Below are 13,059 nucleotides of genomic sequence, written 5' to 3' on the forward strand. Positions count from 1 at the left end.
GCACTGGTCTGCATGAGGACCTCAGTGTGGTTGGAGTGCTGGGGCTCTACCTGCCATCCCAAACCCTGTGCACTGGTGGGAGGGACAGTGGCTCAGCGTGCAGCTGCCTTTTGGGAGTAGGCAGAACCCTTGCTGAAAGGTCATGCCAGCACTTCAGGTGCAGTGGGCTGTGCTAATGCTAGCAGTAAGTTTTAACACACGCAAGGATGAGATGATACAGGGATCCCTCAAGGGCCCTCGTTGCAAATCCAGCAATATTCTGGGAACATATAGGGACTTGGAGATGAAATCTTCTAATACAGCATTTAACAAGTTCAGAATACCTGAATTTGAAACAAAGTTCACAGCTTAGTCTGCGCAGAAGCTCATTTAGTTGTGTCTCACTGAAGGACTGCTCGGGGGTGTAATTATTTTGGGAGGCACATGGTGCTTCAGAGCACCCTGTATCGGGCCCTAAATGCCCTCTTGTCACCTTTGTATTAACCAAAATTTAGTTTGAGGCTCTGTTGATGGGTCTTGTTTTGCTTTTGTCCCACAGAAGCATGTTTCTTAACGCTTTGTAACTAAATGTGCACTGGAACCTACTGAAGAAAATAGGGTATTTGAATCCTGGGAACCAAAGAAATCTATTATCACACTATCCCTTATTCACTTTTTTTCCCTGTACAAATATGTATTTGACTGAGAGGTAGGAAAGAAGTATGTGAGTCTTTCAGATTATAACAGCTCTTCCTGTGAAAAAAGTAATTGAGTCAATTTTATTTGGTACTGCCAGGTCAGAGGGAAGCCACTGGAGCTCAGCACCTCTGCAAATTGGGTCACTTATTTTAGCGGGCTGAGCCTGGAACAGGATGTCTAACTTTGAAGTATGAACATGCTGGCCTTAATGGTTTCTAAATGAAAACTTAGACTCCACAGAGCTTCTGTTTGGGGAAGCTTTCTTCCTTCTCCACTGACTGAAGGCTTTTTCCAGTTCCTATTTAAGCTTTCTCTTTAAAAAAAGAAAAAAAAAAAAAAGGCACCAAAACAAAGATTAAACCCTCAGTAGCTGCTTGTGTTCACGTTACACTTTGGGCACTTCAGCAGCTTTGCCAAAGTTCCTTGTGACCAGGGACCTTTCAAGTCCCGCGTTCCCCGTTTCTGGATGGCTGCAGCGCTTTGAGCCGGGGCCGAGGAGCAGCTGCAGGGCAGGGGCTCTGCTGCCTCAGCCCCTGAACCTGCTGACTCTGCCAAAATGGTCTCAGCTCTGGTATCTCCCAGAGGCAGCCTCAAGAGAAGAGCTGTTCTCACCCACAGGCCACCATGCTGGCTGGGAGCTGAGCACTGGGCACAGGCAGCAGCCAGTGCCTGACTAGCCAGGACCCACACAGCGGGTCAAGCTCCATAGTCACCCCCAGGATGATTTTCTCTGCTGCTTATGCCTGATCTCTGCTGAAGGAGGGCATGGGGGTCAGGCTCAGCCTGTCTCTCCCCTTTGTATAAGCACACTGTTGGGTGGTGTGTGCCTTCACCTGCCCAGGTGATGTCAGGTTGCTCTTGCAGTGGGTTAGAAAAAATGCAAGAAGAGTTATTTTGTCCAGGCCATTTAAAGGGAAGGGAGACTCTTAATTCTCCAGGAGTTTCCAGCCTCCATTTTCTTTTGCTCCCTTTCTGCATCCCATCCTGTGGGAGCCCTGAGGCATGCAGCTCTCCCCTGGGGCTCTGCAGCCCTCTGATGCTCCCAAGCACCCTTGGCTCTGGCTGCCGTGTAAAGAGCCCTTGAAGCCAAAAAGGGATGAACACAGGGAGCTGTGAGAAGGGCACCAGCCTCTGCCAGCAGTGTGGTATCTCCCCCAGTGAGTAGGGAAGGCATAGGAAGGCCAAAGCATGGATTTGGTATTGAGATATAGGAAAAACCCTACATCTCATGGGCTTTCTAGGAGCCAGGCTTCAGTCTAGGAAGGGATGTGCCCTGCACAATTTTTGAGTGGGAGGTCTGTGAGGTGGCTTCCCTGGGCACAGCCAGGTGATAGGGCTCGATGATCTTAAAGGTCTTTTCCAACCAGAATGATTCTGTGATGATTCTGTGAAAGCTGAGGGGTTCCATAGGCATGCAGGCATCATGAGGGGGCTCAGAGCAGCCTGGAGGGGTAGGGCCAGCACCTCTCTGCTCCGTACACCTGCTCTCCAGGCAGGGGCAGAGCTGGGATTCATGCTCTTCCTCACCTCAGACATGGGGAGCCTCAGGAGCGGTTGCTGTCCTGCCTCAGCCTCAGAATTGCCCACAGATCAAGGACCTGTGAAGGAGCTGTGTCATCTCAGGTGCTTTGGGAGGTGATGCTTTTGGCAGCTACGTGTTGGGCTCCGGGCTGTTGCAGGAGGCAGTCCCAGTGTTGGGAAAACCAGTGTCTGTGCTAAGGGCAGGGAAGTCTGGCACGAAGCAGATGAGCATGTCGGTGCTTATCAGGGTGAGTGGTGGTGAGCACAGCCTGGCTGTGTGCACTGCCTGGGCAGGGCCTGGCCTCACTCCTGAGAAATGAATTTGTTAGCTCCATGTTTCCCCCCAGCAGCAGGAGCCTGTTGTTGCCCAGGCATCCCACAGCCCGTTCCGCTGCCGCAGCAGCATCGCACGGCTCCTCGGCATCCCCCAGCTGGTACCTGTGTGTTCACAGCTAGAGCCCAGCACTGTGGGGTCCTGCCATAGAGCAGCTGCTTTCATAGCTGTAAATGCACAGCTTTCTCCATGCTTTTAACACCCTTCAAAAAGAAAAGAATAAAAGCAGATGGAGCAAGGCTGCAAATGGCCCAGTGTGTCCACCCTGTTTAGATGCTTCTGTTGGGCATTTCCCTGCTTGACCTCGGCCCCTGGGAGCTTTCAAAAGGATGTGGAGACTGAATTTCACTTATCTCTTAGCCATTTCCTTTTGACTTTCACTATTATACCTCAAATGGTATGAAGCAAAGGATATTTAAAGGCAGATTGACTTCACCCTGATCCCATCCAGGAAAGCTGCAGAAATAAAGGAATGAAGTTAGTACTTTAGTTCTCATGCACTAGCTCAGTGTCACAAATAGTCACCCTGTCCTGCACATCCCTCTGTGTGTGATGCATGGAGCACACCAGCCCACTGTGGAGACCAGCTCTGTATGTTAGGCTTGGTATTTGTCAGCTCTAGAGGCTCCTGTTTGAGTCCTGTTGCTGGTTAAGATGGAAATGGGTTTATATGTGGGCACAATCCAGTTGCAGTTAGCCTGGGATGTCTGCAGTGCATTTACTTTGGAGGAGGTACATAATTCCTGACCTCAGTGGGCTGGCCCCTGTGCTGGCTCTGTGGAGGATGTGGAGCTGTTGAAAAACTTTGGGATTTCAGCTCTGGAGACAGTATCTTGAACTTTCCATTCAGAATCTCCCTGCTTGGCTCCCATGTTCCAGCCCCGAGAGCAGTCTGTGGGGAAATGTTCTTTTATTTTGGTTGGAAGTTTTGAAAAATTGTCCTGTTTTGCAATTCCTACCTTTGCATCAGCAGATGACAGCAATAGAAACAGAGGTGAAGGGGTGATACTTCTGGATAGGAACTTGGCTGCCCCCAGATGACTCTGTTAGTGGCCCTGGGCTGCTGAGGCCAGTCACCCATCAGAAATGCAGCCCCAACAGCAGTGGTCCCTCTCAGGTGACTGCCCAGAGGTGATATCTGAAGGTGATTCTGAAAGGCTGCATCCATCCCCAGAGGTGTGTCTGAGCACTGCCAGCTGTCTTTCTACTTCCTGAACATGCTATAGTCTGGGAGAGGATGCAGGCTCTCAGGGAGGAGACATCCTTCCTGCCCTGCATGCAGACCCAGAGCCTCCTCGTGCCTTTAGCCATGGAAGGAGCTGCCCCCAGACTGGCTCTGGGCTCTCCTGGGACCTCTCTGGGGAGCCAGTCCCTTGCTGGGGGCTGCACAGGACTGGTTGGTGCTCCCTCTGTTAGCACCTGGGCTGTGGCTGCTCCCGGGACTGTCTGGTAGTGCTGGAGTGTTGGTGCCTTGACATAAATGAATGCAAGGCTCTGCTTCTCTCAGCCCTCGTGAGACCAGAGAGCTCTCGAATCCTGACCTTCAAACCTCATCCCCCATCAGCACTGTTCCCTTCAACTCCTGTTGCTGCCCAGATTTTCCCAACAGCTGTCCTCTGCCTCACTGGCTTTGCGCCTAGATCAATCTCTCTGCATCTGTGCCATGACCCCCCACGCTCCCCAGGGTCCTTCCCTGCAGCCTCCAGCCCCTGAGCCCAAGGATCTGAGCAGCCCTCTGTGCCTCTGCTTGATGGGGAGAGTTCAGGGCTAGATATTCTGAGGCTTGGTGGTCCTGCTGCCATGGGGTGAGCAATGCAGGGCTCAGACCTCCTCTCTTTCCACTTGTAAACCCCGCAAGCACAAACAGGACTTGGTAAATAATAATAGTGTGATGAAGCGGTTTAGATGGAAGAGATCTGACAGCCCCTATTGAATATGACCTGAATGCACAACCCTGTTCCCTCTCCTCCCTGCATGCAGCAACCCCCTGCTCCTTAGGGCATAAATTACTTACTGTTCCCTATAGAATTGAGGGCATGGTTAATTCACCAGCATGTTCTTGCTGCCCAGCAAAAAAATGATGACGTTGTTTCTGCTCCCCCGGCTAGCAGAGGGCTTGGTACATGTGCCTGCCTGACAGGGAGGCAAAAGCTTTTCATTTTCAGACCCTCTTGCTTATTTCTGAATCTTAGGTCTTGTCTGACTCTGCAGTAAAACAGGCAAGTTGCAAATGTTGGGATATTTACAAGTGGAAGTCAGAGCTAATGTCCAGACACCTTTTTTGTGATAGCTGGCATAGCCAGCCACAGGAGGTAAGCAGGGATTTCCTGGTCTGAATTCCTTCTGACCATGTGTGACTTTTGTTTTAAGCAGCCACTCACATTCAGCATCTCCTGGGTCCCATCTGGAGCCTGAGTGGGAAATTGTGCTCCTAGCAGTATTTTGAGATGTAAAAATCACTAGTGTGGAATGGCTGCGAAGGATGCTCAGTGCGCAGTGAGCATGCTAGACAAAATATGTCCTTAGGGCCCAGCACTGTGTGAGCGAGGCAATGTGATGTGTGATTTGTGGGCTATTAGTAATTCAACAAAGAGACTGCAGTGGGGCTCAGTGGAAGGAAGACTCGGGCTGGACCTGCAAAAACCTCTGTAATATTAGCATACAGAGCACTTCTCCCTGGGAGAGATCCAAAGCATCATTTGTGGAGTTGAACTCGTGTCATAAATCATGGGGCACATGACAAGTTATGTTCACTTAGGATGCCTCTTCTGCATCCTTCCTGGAAACTCATCTAATGAGAGCTGGTCTCTGGCACATCAAGGTTCAGACTTCCATCGTTTGTTAATTGCTGGCAGTAAAAGTGCTTCTTTTTTTGCCTTGAAATGTGGAATCCCTTCCTAGAATGGCACTGGGGAGTAATAAAAGCCAGTGCCAGGTTTAATATATGCTATCTCACAAATTATCTGGATTAAATATCAGGACTGTGTACTGCCAGAGAGGGGATATTCCCAGTTTAACACTGCTTCTGGGCCATGGAGATCCCAAGACATTGGACCTGAAAATTGTGATTCTCTTATGTGTGTGGGAGGGGTTTGGCAGGAGTGCTTGGAAGTGGTCATATTTGCCTGAGCTAGAGAATTAATTGCCATAAAAACTGTGGTTTTGTAACCAATAGTTACAGCTGCAGGAAAGATCAGAAAGCATCTGAATAAATCCAATTAACTACCTCCTGCTCCATCCATATGAGAGCAGAACCTTTCAGGGCAAGATTTAAACGACAATCCTGTTGATGCCCAACTCTCCCATCTATAAAATGAGGAGAGTGAAAAGTCAAAAAATACCATCAAGTAAATCAGGAGATGGTGGGGACTGCCAATGCTGGTTTATGTGAGGAGGTTGGTCTCTGTCAGGGGAGTATTAACCCAGAGGAGGGCAGTGAGGAGGTAGCCTGCTCCTACAGAAAAAAATCGCAGGCTCACATCGGGTTGTGCAATCCAACCACCGAGTTTACTAGACAGACAGTGGTTCCTGTTAATTGCTGCACTACCCAATACCTTGACTTGCTTGCTCCTGCCCCTGACTCTTGATGTCTCTGATGCCCTAAGGCAGAGGATTCACCTCCCCTTGCAGTTCACATCTCTTTGCGTTTCCCTGCCTCGCTCTGCCGCTTTCTGCTCCACACGCTGACGTGAACCCCCGCTCACCCCCGACCTTCCAGATTTTGCACCACTCGCAGCTGCATGCCAGCGAGGAATGGCGGCCTGGCCGTGTATCTTAAATCCTCGCTTTTTTTGCCGCTTCTCCCTCACACTTCCTCTCAGAGACAGGCTCTTTCCGACAGGCCAGGCTGCCGGGAATGGGGGGGCTGCTCGGCGGGGCGCGGCGCCTTCAGGAGGTTGCGGGGCTGGACAGCTCCGGTGCGGCGGGACCCGGCACCGGGCGCCCCGCCCGCCGCCGCCGCCCCGGGCTCTGCTCCCGGGAACGCCTCGTCCCTTTAGGGCCTCGTCCCTTCTTTCCGCCTGAGCTTGCCCCTCGTGTGTCCCTCCTGCCGTGCGCAAGGAGCCAATGGGCGGGTTGGGTACACGGTGGGGAGAGAGAGGAGGATGAGCCCAGCAGGTTGTTTACCCCGGGGGTGGTGAGGATGAGGGACCAAATGCTGCCACCTCTCCCAGGGCACCTCTCCTGTGCTTAGGAGGGGCAGCAGCAGCTGCTGACAGGTGTGTGGAGGCCTCAGGGCTGGTTTGCTGGCAACACATCCCTCCCTCAGAAGGGCTTTGTTCACTGCTCCTTCTGTTTCCTGATCCCTCAGTAATGTGGATTTCAAGTAAATTTTGGTGCTGGTGGGATTCTGGCCCGAGGCTGGGAAAATTTCCAGTCTTCCCAGTAGCCAAGGCCATGGGGTGTTGGGGACACAGCAGGCCTGAGGACAGGACTGGTTCCCAGAGCCCTCTATGGCCCTGCTCCTGTCCCAGGACACTGGCACCTGGAGGAGGGACAAGAACAGAGCCCTTCCTGAATTGCCCTCTTCTGCCTGTGGTGGCACGGTCAGGGGAGAGGCAGTGCCTTGCAAAGGGCTGGGTTCATTGCTCAGCTCAGTGACATCCTGCTTTTGTCTCCTCACAGGCCAACCCTGCTCCCATTATTGTGAACACAGACTCACTGGAACAAGGGCTCTCTGTAAGTCTCCTGGTTTTGTTTCCCTTCCTTTGAACAAGTGGTGCATTTTCCCTGCTCAGAGGTGCAGGAAAGGCTCCTCCAACCCAAGAAGGCCCCAGTGAGGTGACAGAGGAGCCTGGTACCTGCACCACATCCCACCCCCAAACCCGTCTGGGGCTGGGTGACACTGAGCAGAGCCAAGGCTAGCAGCAAGCTATGCTAGGGACCTCCAGCACAGGGAGGGTACAAGGCAGGACGTACTCAGAGGGGCACCCTGTGGGGTAAGCAGGCACCAGGGGAGCTGGGCTGGCTGTGTTCATGGTTACCCACCCAGCCATTTCCACAGCTTCCCATGCACAGTGACTGTGAGGCTCTGCTGAGGCATCCCTTGCCTTCCTGCACTGCCTCAGCCCCCTTCAGCAACCCCAACACCTCAGGAGAGAGACAGGACTCTTTGGGTGCTCATTGGCATAGCACCTGCTGGTCCTCAGGGCAACAGGACCCATCAGATGTTGCTCCTCTCCCAGTGAAGGCTGCCAGCAGCTGAGCAGTGCTTGGTGACTGTGAGTGTTTGCAACCACAGTGCATTTGGCACTCTTGGCGTAGTATAAAGCTAATCCTCCTCCGTGTGTTGCAGAGAGGACTTGTACTCTGCTGCATCCTTTCCCAGAACATTTGTGAATCATTCCTGCTGGGGGATTGGAGGGAGCAGGGTGGCCAGTGTTGATTTCTGCAGCACTGGCTCCATGCTCATGAGGTGCTCCCCTTTTATTCCCCCAAAGAGAGCTCAGCTGACAGCTTGCAAGGGCTGGGTGCTTTGCATCTGGTTATTTTTTTCCGATGTGGAAAATTTCAGTTGCCTTCCACATTCATGGAGTGGCATCAGGACTCAGAGCTGGGGTTGGTTTGTCTTCGGAGTTGAGGTGGAGGGCTGCAGGTGACTTCTGGTGGTTGAACCTTTCTTGTAAAGAACTGCAGATCTCAGCCCACAGCCTGTGGTGGGGTCATTGTACATCAGAGCTGGGCTGTTTTGGCAGGGCTACAAAAAGGAAGTGAAGCCCAGCTGAGACCTCTGCAGCCCTGGCTGGATGGTTCAATTATGTCTCAGATGCTGAACAGAAGCCACTTGGCATTGGAGAGGAAGGCCATGGTGCCTCTCTCAGCGTGGTGGTCCTGGGTCCAGCAGCCTTGTATGATCATGGCAGCAGACAGTTGTTGTCCCCAAAGGTTTACTTCTCAAAATGCATGGCATGGCAGAGTGTTTGTGGTGTTGGAAGCTTCTCACAGCTGGGCACCTTGGCTGCAGGGCAGTGCTATGTTGCAGCCTGCTGTCTGTGCTCCCCTGGCTGGTGCTGTTCTACAGGGAACTGAAGAGAGGCAATATCTCCTGGGAGGGAAGGACACACCGCAAGGTTGGACTGGGGAGAGTGAGGGGTGTGCTGTGGGCAGGGCAAGGAGGTATTCCTGGATGGAAAATCTGCTTTCATGTCTGTTTTCTACCCTCCCTCCCTTTTGGGGACATTGCCTGCTTGCCATTGCAGCCGCAAACCCCACGTCTGTTGCCAGGCTCCTGTCCCTTTTCCCTGCCCGCATGCCCAAGGGCAATGAGAGGCGGCCCCGAGGTCCAAGGAGAGGCTCTGTCACCCCAGGCAGGCTCCCAAGCCCTGCAGAAGCCAGCAGCAGGAAGCCCAGCTGCGAGGCCAGTGGCCATCTCCTCCCACCACAGTGCACTCCACTTTCCTGCCCTTCTGCCTGCCTATCCCCACTTTATCTCATTAACCCCATATCCCTTGTGCCCCCTTTTCCTTCCACCTCATTAGCTCCATATCCCTGTCCATCCCTTCTCCCTGTGCCTTGGCCACAGCTCCTTGCCATGCTGGGTGGAAGCACCTGGGCTGTGTCTGGGTTTTGGGGGTTGCTCTGCACCCCGGGCAGGCACCAGCGTCACCCTGGGAATGACAATCACTTGCCCCATCCGTCCAACCCCAGCAGCACATGCTGGGGTCAGGGGACTTCAAAATGAAGAGGCAGGTTGTGACTCATCTGCTGGGCAGAGCAGGGATCACCAGCCCCATGCCCAGGCATGTGCCACCTGCAGGGTGGCCAGAGAAGCCTGTGCGCAGGGCAGGGGAGATACCTCACTTTGATTCCTCTCTTGCCTACTATTGATGTCATACCAGCACAGAAACGAGCCCTGCTCCATCCTTTCCTTCTCCAAGGTGCCAAGGTCCTCAGGCTTTAGGGAAAACACACCCCAAAACCTCCTGCTTGGCAGTTTGCCAGCTGGCTGCAGAAAGCACACCAAAATGGCAAATCTGGAAGCATAGTTTTTTACAAACTGAAAATCTGAAGCCTGTTGCTACAGTGTGTATTTGGAAGAGTTAAAGTCACATCTTCCAATCTTTAAGTACATAACTATTCAGTTCTTTCTTTAATTATAAACAGATGGTTGTGGTCTAGTTCCTTCCTGTTCTAGCTCCATTGATTGCATTGGACTAGCTTCTGGGCTGAATTTGGCCCTGGCTGTTTATCAAGAAGTCTGCCTCACATTTCAATATCTTTTTCTACCCTCCTCCATCCCCAAGAGCATGTGGCACCAGTAACACCATAAGGCACGAGCTGCAGCACTGGGTCCCACTCACCACCAGGGCTTATGCAGAGCCCAAAACCCTCAGGGTGTAAAAACCCAAATAAATCCTTAGAAAATTCCTTCTGTATTAAAACCACCCCTTGAAGAGTAAGGACAGTTGCTTGGGGGGATCAGCTGTGCCAGCTCCTGGTTGTTGCTCAGTTTCAGGCCTTGGTATAGTTTGCCCAGCAGGTCCATAGCAGGCAGATGGAGCATTGGAAACCCAGTTCCCATGGCAGACAGGTCCTCTGTGTTTCAGAGTCTGTTGCAGGGTCAGGGGCAGCAGGGATGGCTACCACGGTCTAGTGCTTTTGAGCAGGGCAAAACTTGCTTGTAAGCCTGAAAAAAAAAAAAGGCAGAAAAAAACCCAAACTTAACTGCCATCCTCACACTGTTGTCCCCAGTGCTGGCAGTGAGACATCCTGCTACCAGTACCCACAGACAGTGTGGCTGCAGAGCCCTCCCAGCTGTGTGCTGGGGCTTGAAACCTGTTCCCTCTGCCCGAGCTCAGCAGCCTTGTCCCCTTGCCCTCTGGCAAAAGGCTGACCAAGAATATGGTGCTTATTTACTCTCTGCACAAGGCCAATTCCATGGGCACTGCACGCAAGGGGGTTGAGGCCAAGGTTTGTCTGGAAGCAAGTCAGTAGGTCTCGGTGCTGCGGCAGGATCATGGATGCAGGGAAGTGAAGGAAGGGAGCTCTTGACCTGTTTCTTCTGGGTCCTCTGCCATGCGCAGGCAGGGAGAGCTCTCCCTCACCAGCACTGCCACTGCCTGCCCCAGTGGGGAGGTGCCCATGGCACCTGCTGCCCCAGCATGGGGCTGCTCTGCTTTCCCCTCACTGGGCAGGTGTGGGGCATTGTCAGGCATCCTCCACCCCTGGGTCTGACTGGCACTGCCAAGGGCTGACCCTTCAGCATTCAGACTGTCTTCATTATATCTGTACACAACTGCTCCACCACCAGGTCCCAATGCCTGTCCCCATTGCATCCTAACCACAAGACATGGGCTAGATCCTGCTCCAAAAGTGGCTGTGGGCAGTGGTATCCTTCCTGCAGGCCAGTTCCTCTTGCATCCTGGTGAGGTATTTGAGTAGAGTTTGAGGAACCCCATCTTAGTCTTCTAAATTCGGCCTCCTTTTCTATTTTAAAAAAACCAAACAAACACAAAATCAACCCAAATCCTGACTCTCTAGCAAATTGCAAAGCATGTTCCATGTGTGCTGGTGCAGTGTTGGCTGGTGGAGCCTGCAGACAGCTTGCAGTAGCTCTGGAAGGTGTGTGCTCTTCTGTTTAGCAAATGAGTGTTAACTCTGCAGCCTTCTGTTGATGATTGAAATGTCATCATCACTATTTCCCTACTGCTCAAAACATGAAAGGGAAGTGAAGGCCAGCAAAGAGGGCCTCTTCTTGAGGCTTCAAGTGGGCTTGCTGCATGGGAAGGGCTTGGAAGAAATTACTCTTAACCTTTTCTATGAGAAATCAGATGGTGCTTAGGATTGGGATACGCTGGGAACAATTACTTAGCCCCTGACACCCCTGTCTGTTCTGCAAGCCTTACATGGGGAGATGGAAGCAGGGTGGAGTGTGCTCTCCCTGCCTGGAGGTGTTGGAGCTGGGCATCTCCCCACCTAGCCCATAGCACTGAAATGGCCCCCATCAGCAGCTCTGGGGAGGACCACAGGGCAGTGGTGAAGGAGAAGGCAGAGCCAGGTTGCAGCAGCCCCGGTGGGTGCTGCGGGGAGGTTTTGCCGTCAGTGAATGACTGGTATTCAATTTTCCAATGCTGGAACGTTTGCTTTGTTGGCTCGTTCCCTTGGTTACATGGTATATATTAAGGTCTCCCATTTGGCTTCCTTATGCAATTAGCTGGCGTTCTGTTGCATGGGTTTTGGAAACATAATCAGAGCAGAAGCTTCATGGTCAGGCCTGTCTGACCCCAGTGTGCCTGGCCAGATCAGGCTGCTCCCAGCACACGCTCTGCCGGGCAAGTGCTGACATCACTGACTTTCAAGGAGTGATGCAAGACACCACCCAGCCTTGGCAGTGCCAAGATTTGGGGAGCAGGGATACCCCAAACTCCCCTGCCTGGCAGTGAGGTGGCTGGTGGGGTTGCATGTCAGGGTGTCTCTGTGCCCCTGAGCACTTGCTGGCAGTGGCTGCTCAGCGAGGCTGGCGTGCTGCTGGCTCCCTCTGCGCCTCACAGATTGTCAGTTCTCTGCACATCCCCATCCCCTGGGTATGGATGTGCTGTTCCTCCGTGGCCGTGGGTGTGCGTATGGCTGCCTGTGTAGCAACCGCGTTGAATGCCAAAGCAGAGAGGACAATGTGTGTAGTAGCAAAGGGTGCCAGGAATCTTGAGTTGCTGGAAAGCCGGGGAGAGGCGACGCTGCGCCCCACGCACCAGGCTACCAACTGGGGAGACAGGAGGAGCCCAGAGGCTGCGGTGAGGGAGGCTGTGAGGGCGGCACGGGGCAGCGAGCGGCTCCGCTCAGGATTAGTCAGTACAGTGGGATGCAAGGATGGAAAGGCAACCTGCGGCTCAGGGGGAGCCTGTGGGGAGGGAAGCAATGCCCCCATGCCTGCAGGAGCGCAGCCCAGGGTGGTGCTGTGGCAGGAGGTGGCACTGGCCGCACGTCCGTGTCCCTCCAAGGCTGTTGGGGATCCTGCTGTGGGTTAATCCCACAAATCCCTGTGCTTTTCCTGCAGAGGGTTCCTTTTCAACAGCTGACCAAAGCTTTTTGCAATGTGCTTGGGAGGATCAGAGCATCCCAATATTGGAGCATCTCAGAGTCCTGACCCCGAACCATGCCCTAAAATCTTCCTGTGGCTGACAGGCACCAGACACAGAGAACATCTCAGGAGGAGCAACCCTCTTAGCCCATGTTCCCTGGAGCCCCCACCCCATCTCTCTGCTCTGACTCTCCTCAACCTCATCCTTCTTTAAGGGCAGGTCCCACAACAGGGTGTGGGATTGCTCTGGCCTCACCAGAGCTGAAGCAGGCAGGGGATGAGGATACATGTGTCACAGGTAACAGAGCCCCATCCCAGATGCTGGCATGCAGAACTGCTCTTTCGCCTGGGCACCTGATTATTCCCACCTAGAAAAACTTGTGTTTCCTCTTCCTACCTATAAATAGGGCTTCACAGTCGCTTAGCTGAGTTCCCTTCTGTGATGTCAGGTGATGGATTTAGCATAAATGATGTTTGCTGTCCTCTCCATCTAATGACCCAGCACTGCAGG

The 13,059-nt window shown here is 52.9% G+C and overlaps 1 protein-coding gene across 4 annotated transcripts in view; it reads left to right on the plus strand.

Moving 5' to 3' along the window:
• Positions 1 to 13,059, plus strand: part of DLG3 (discs large MAGUK scaffold protein 3) — a 50,410-nt gene that overhangs the window by 6,117 nt on the left and 31,234 nt on the right. For 2 of the 4 annotated variants that reach the window (XR_007890655.1, XM_051630028.1), the window contains exon 2: positions 7,157 to 7,210. The exons of the other annotated variants lie outside the window; for them this stretch is intronic. Coding sequence is in view for 1 of the 2 variants with exons in the window: in XM_051630028.1 (XP_051485988.1) it covers positions 7,157 to 7,210 (54 nt within the window). In the remaining variant the exon portion in view is untranslated. The remainder of the gene's footprint in view (positions 1 to 7,156; positions 7,211 to 13,059) is intronic. 4 annotated transcript variants of the gene reach the window in all.

This window comes from Apus apus, chromosome 12 (genome assembly GCF_020740795.1).
Source record: "Apus apus isolate bApuApu2 chromosome 12, bApuApu2.pri.cur, whole genome shotgun sequence".
Classification (NCBI taxonomy): domain Eukaryota; kingdom Metazoa; phylum Chordata; class Aves; order Apodiformes; family Apodidae; genus Apus; species Apus apus.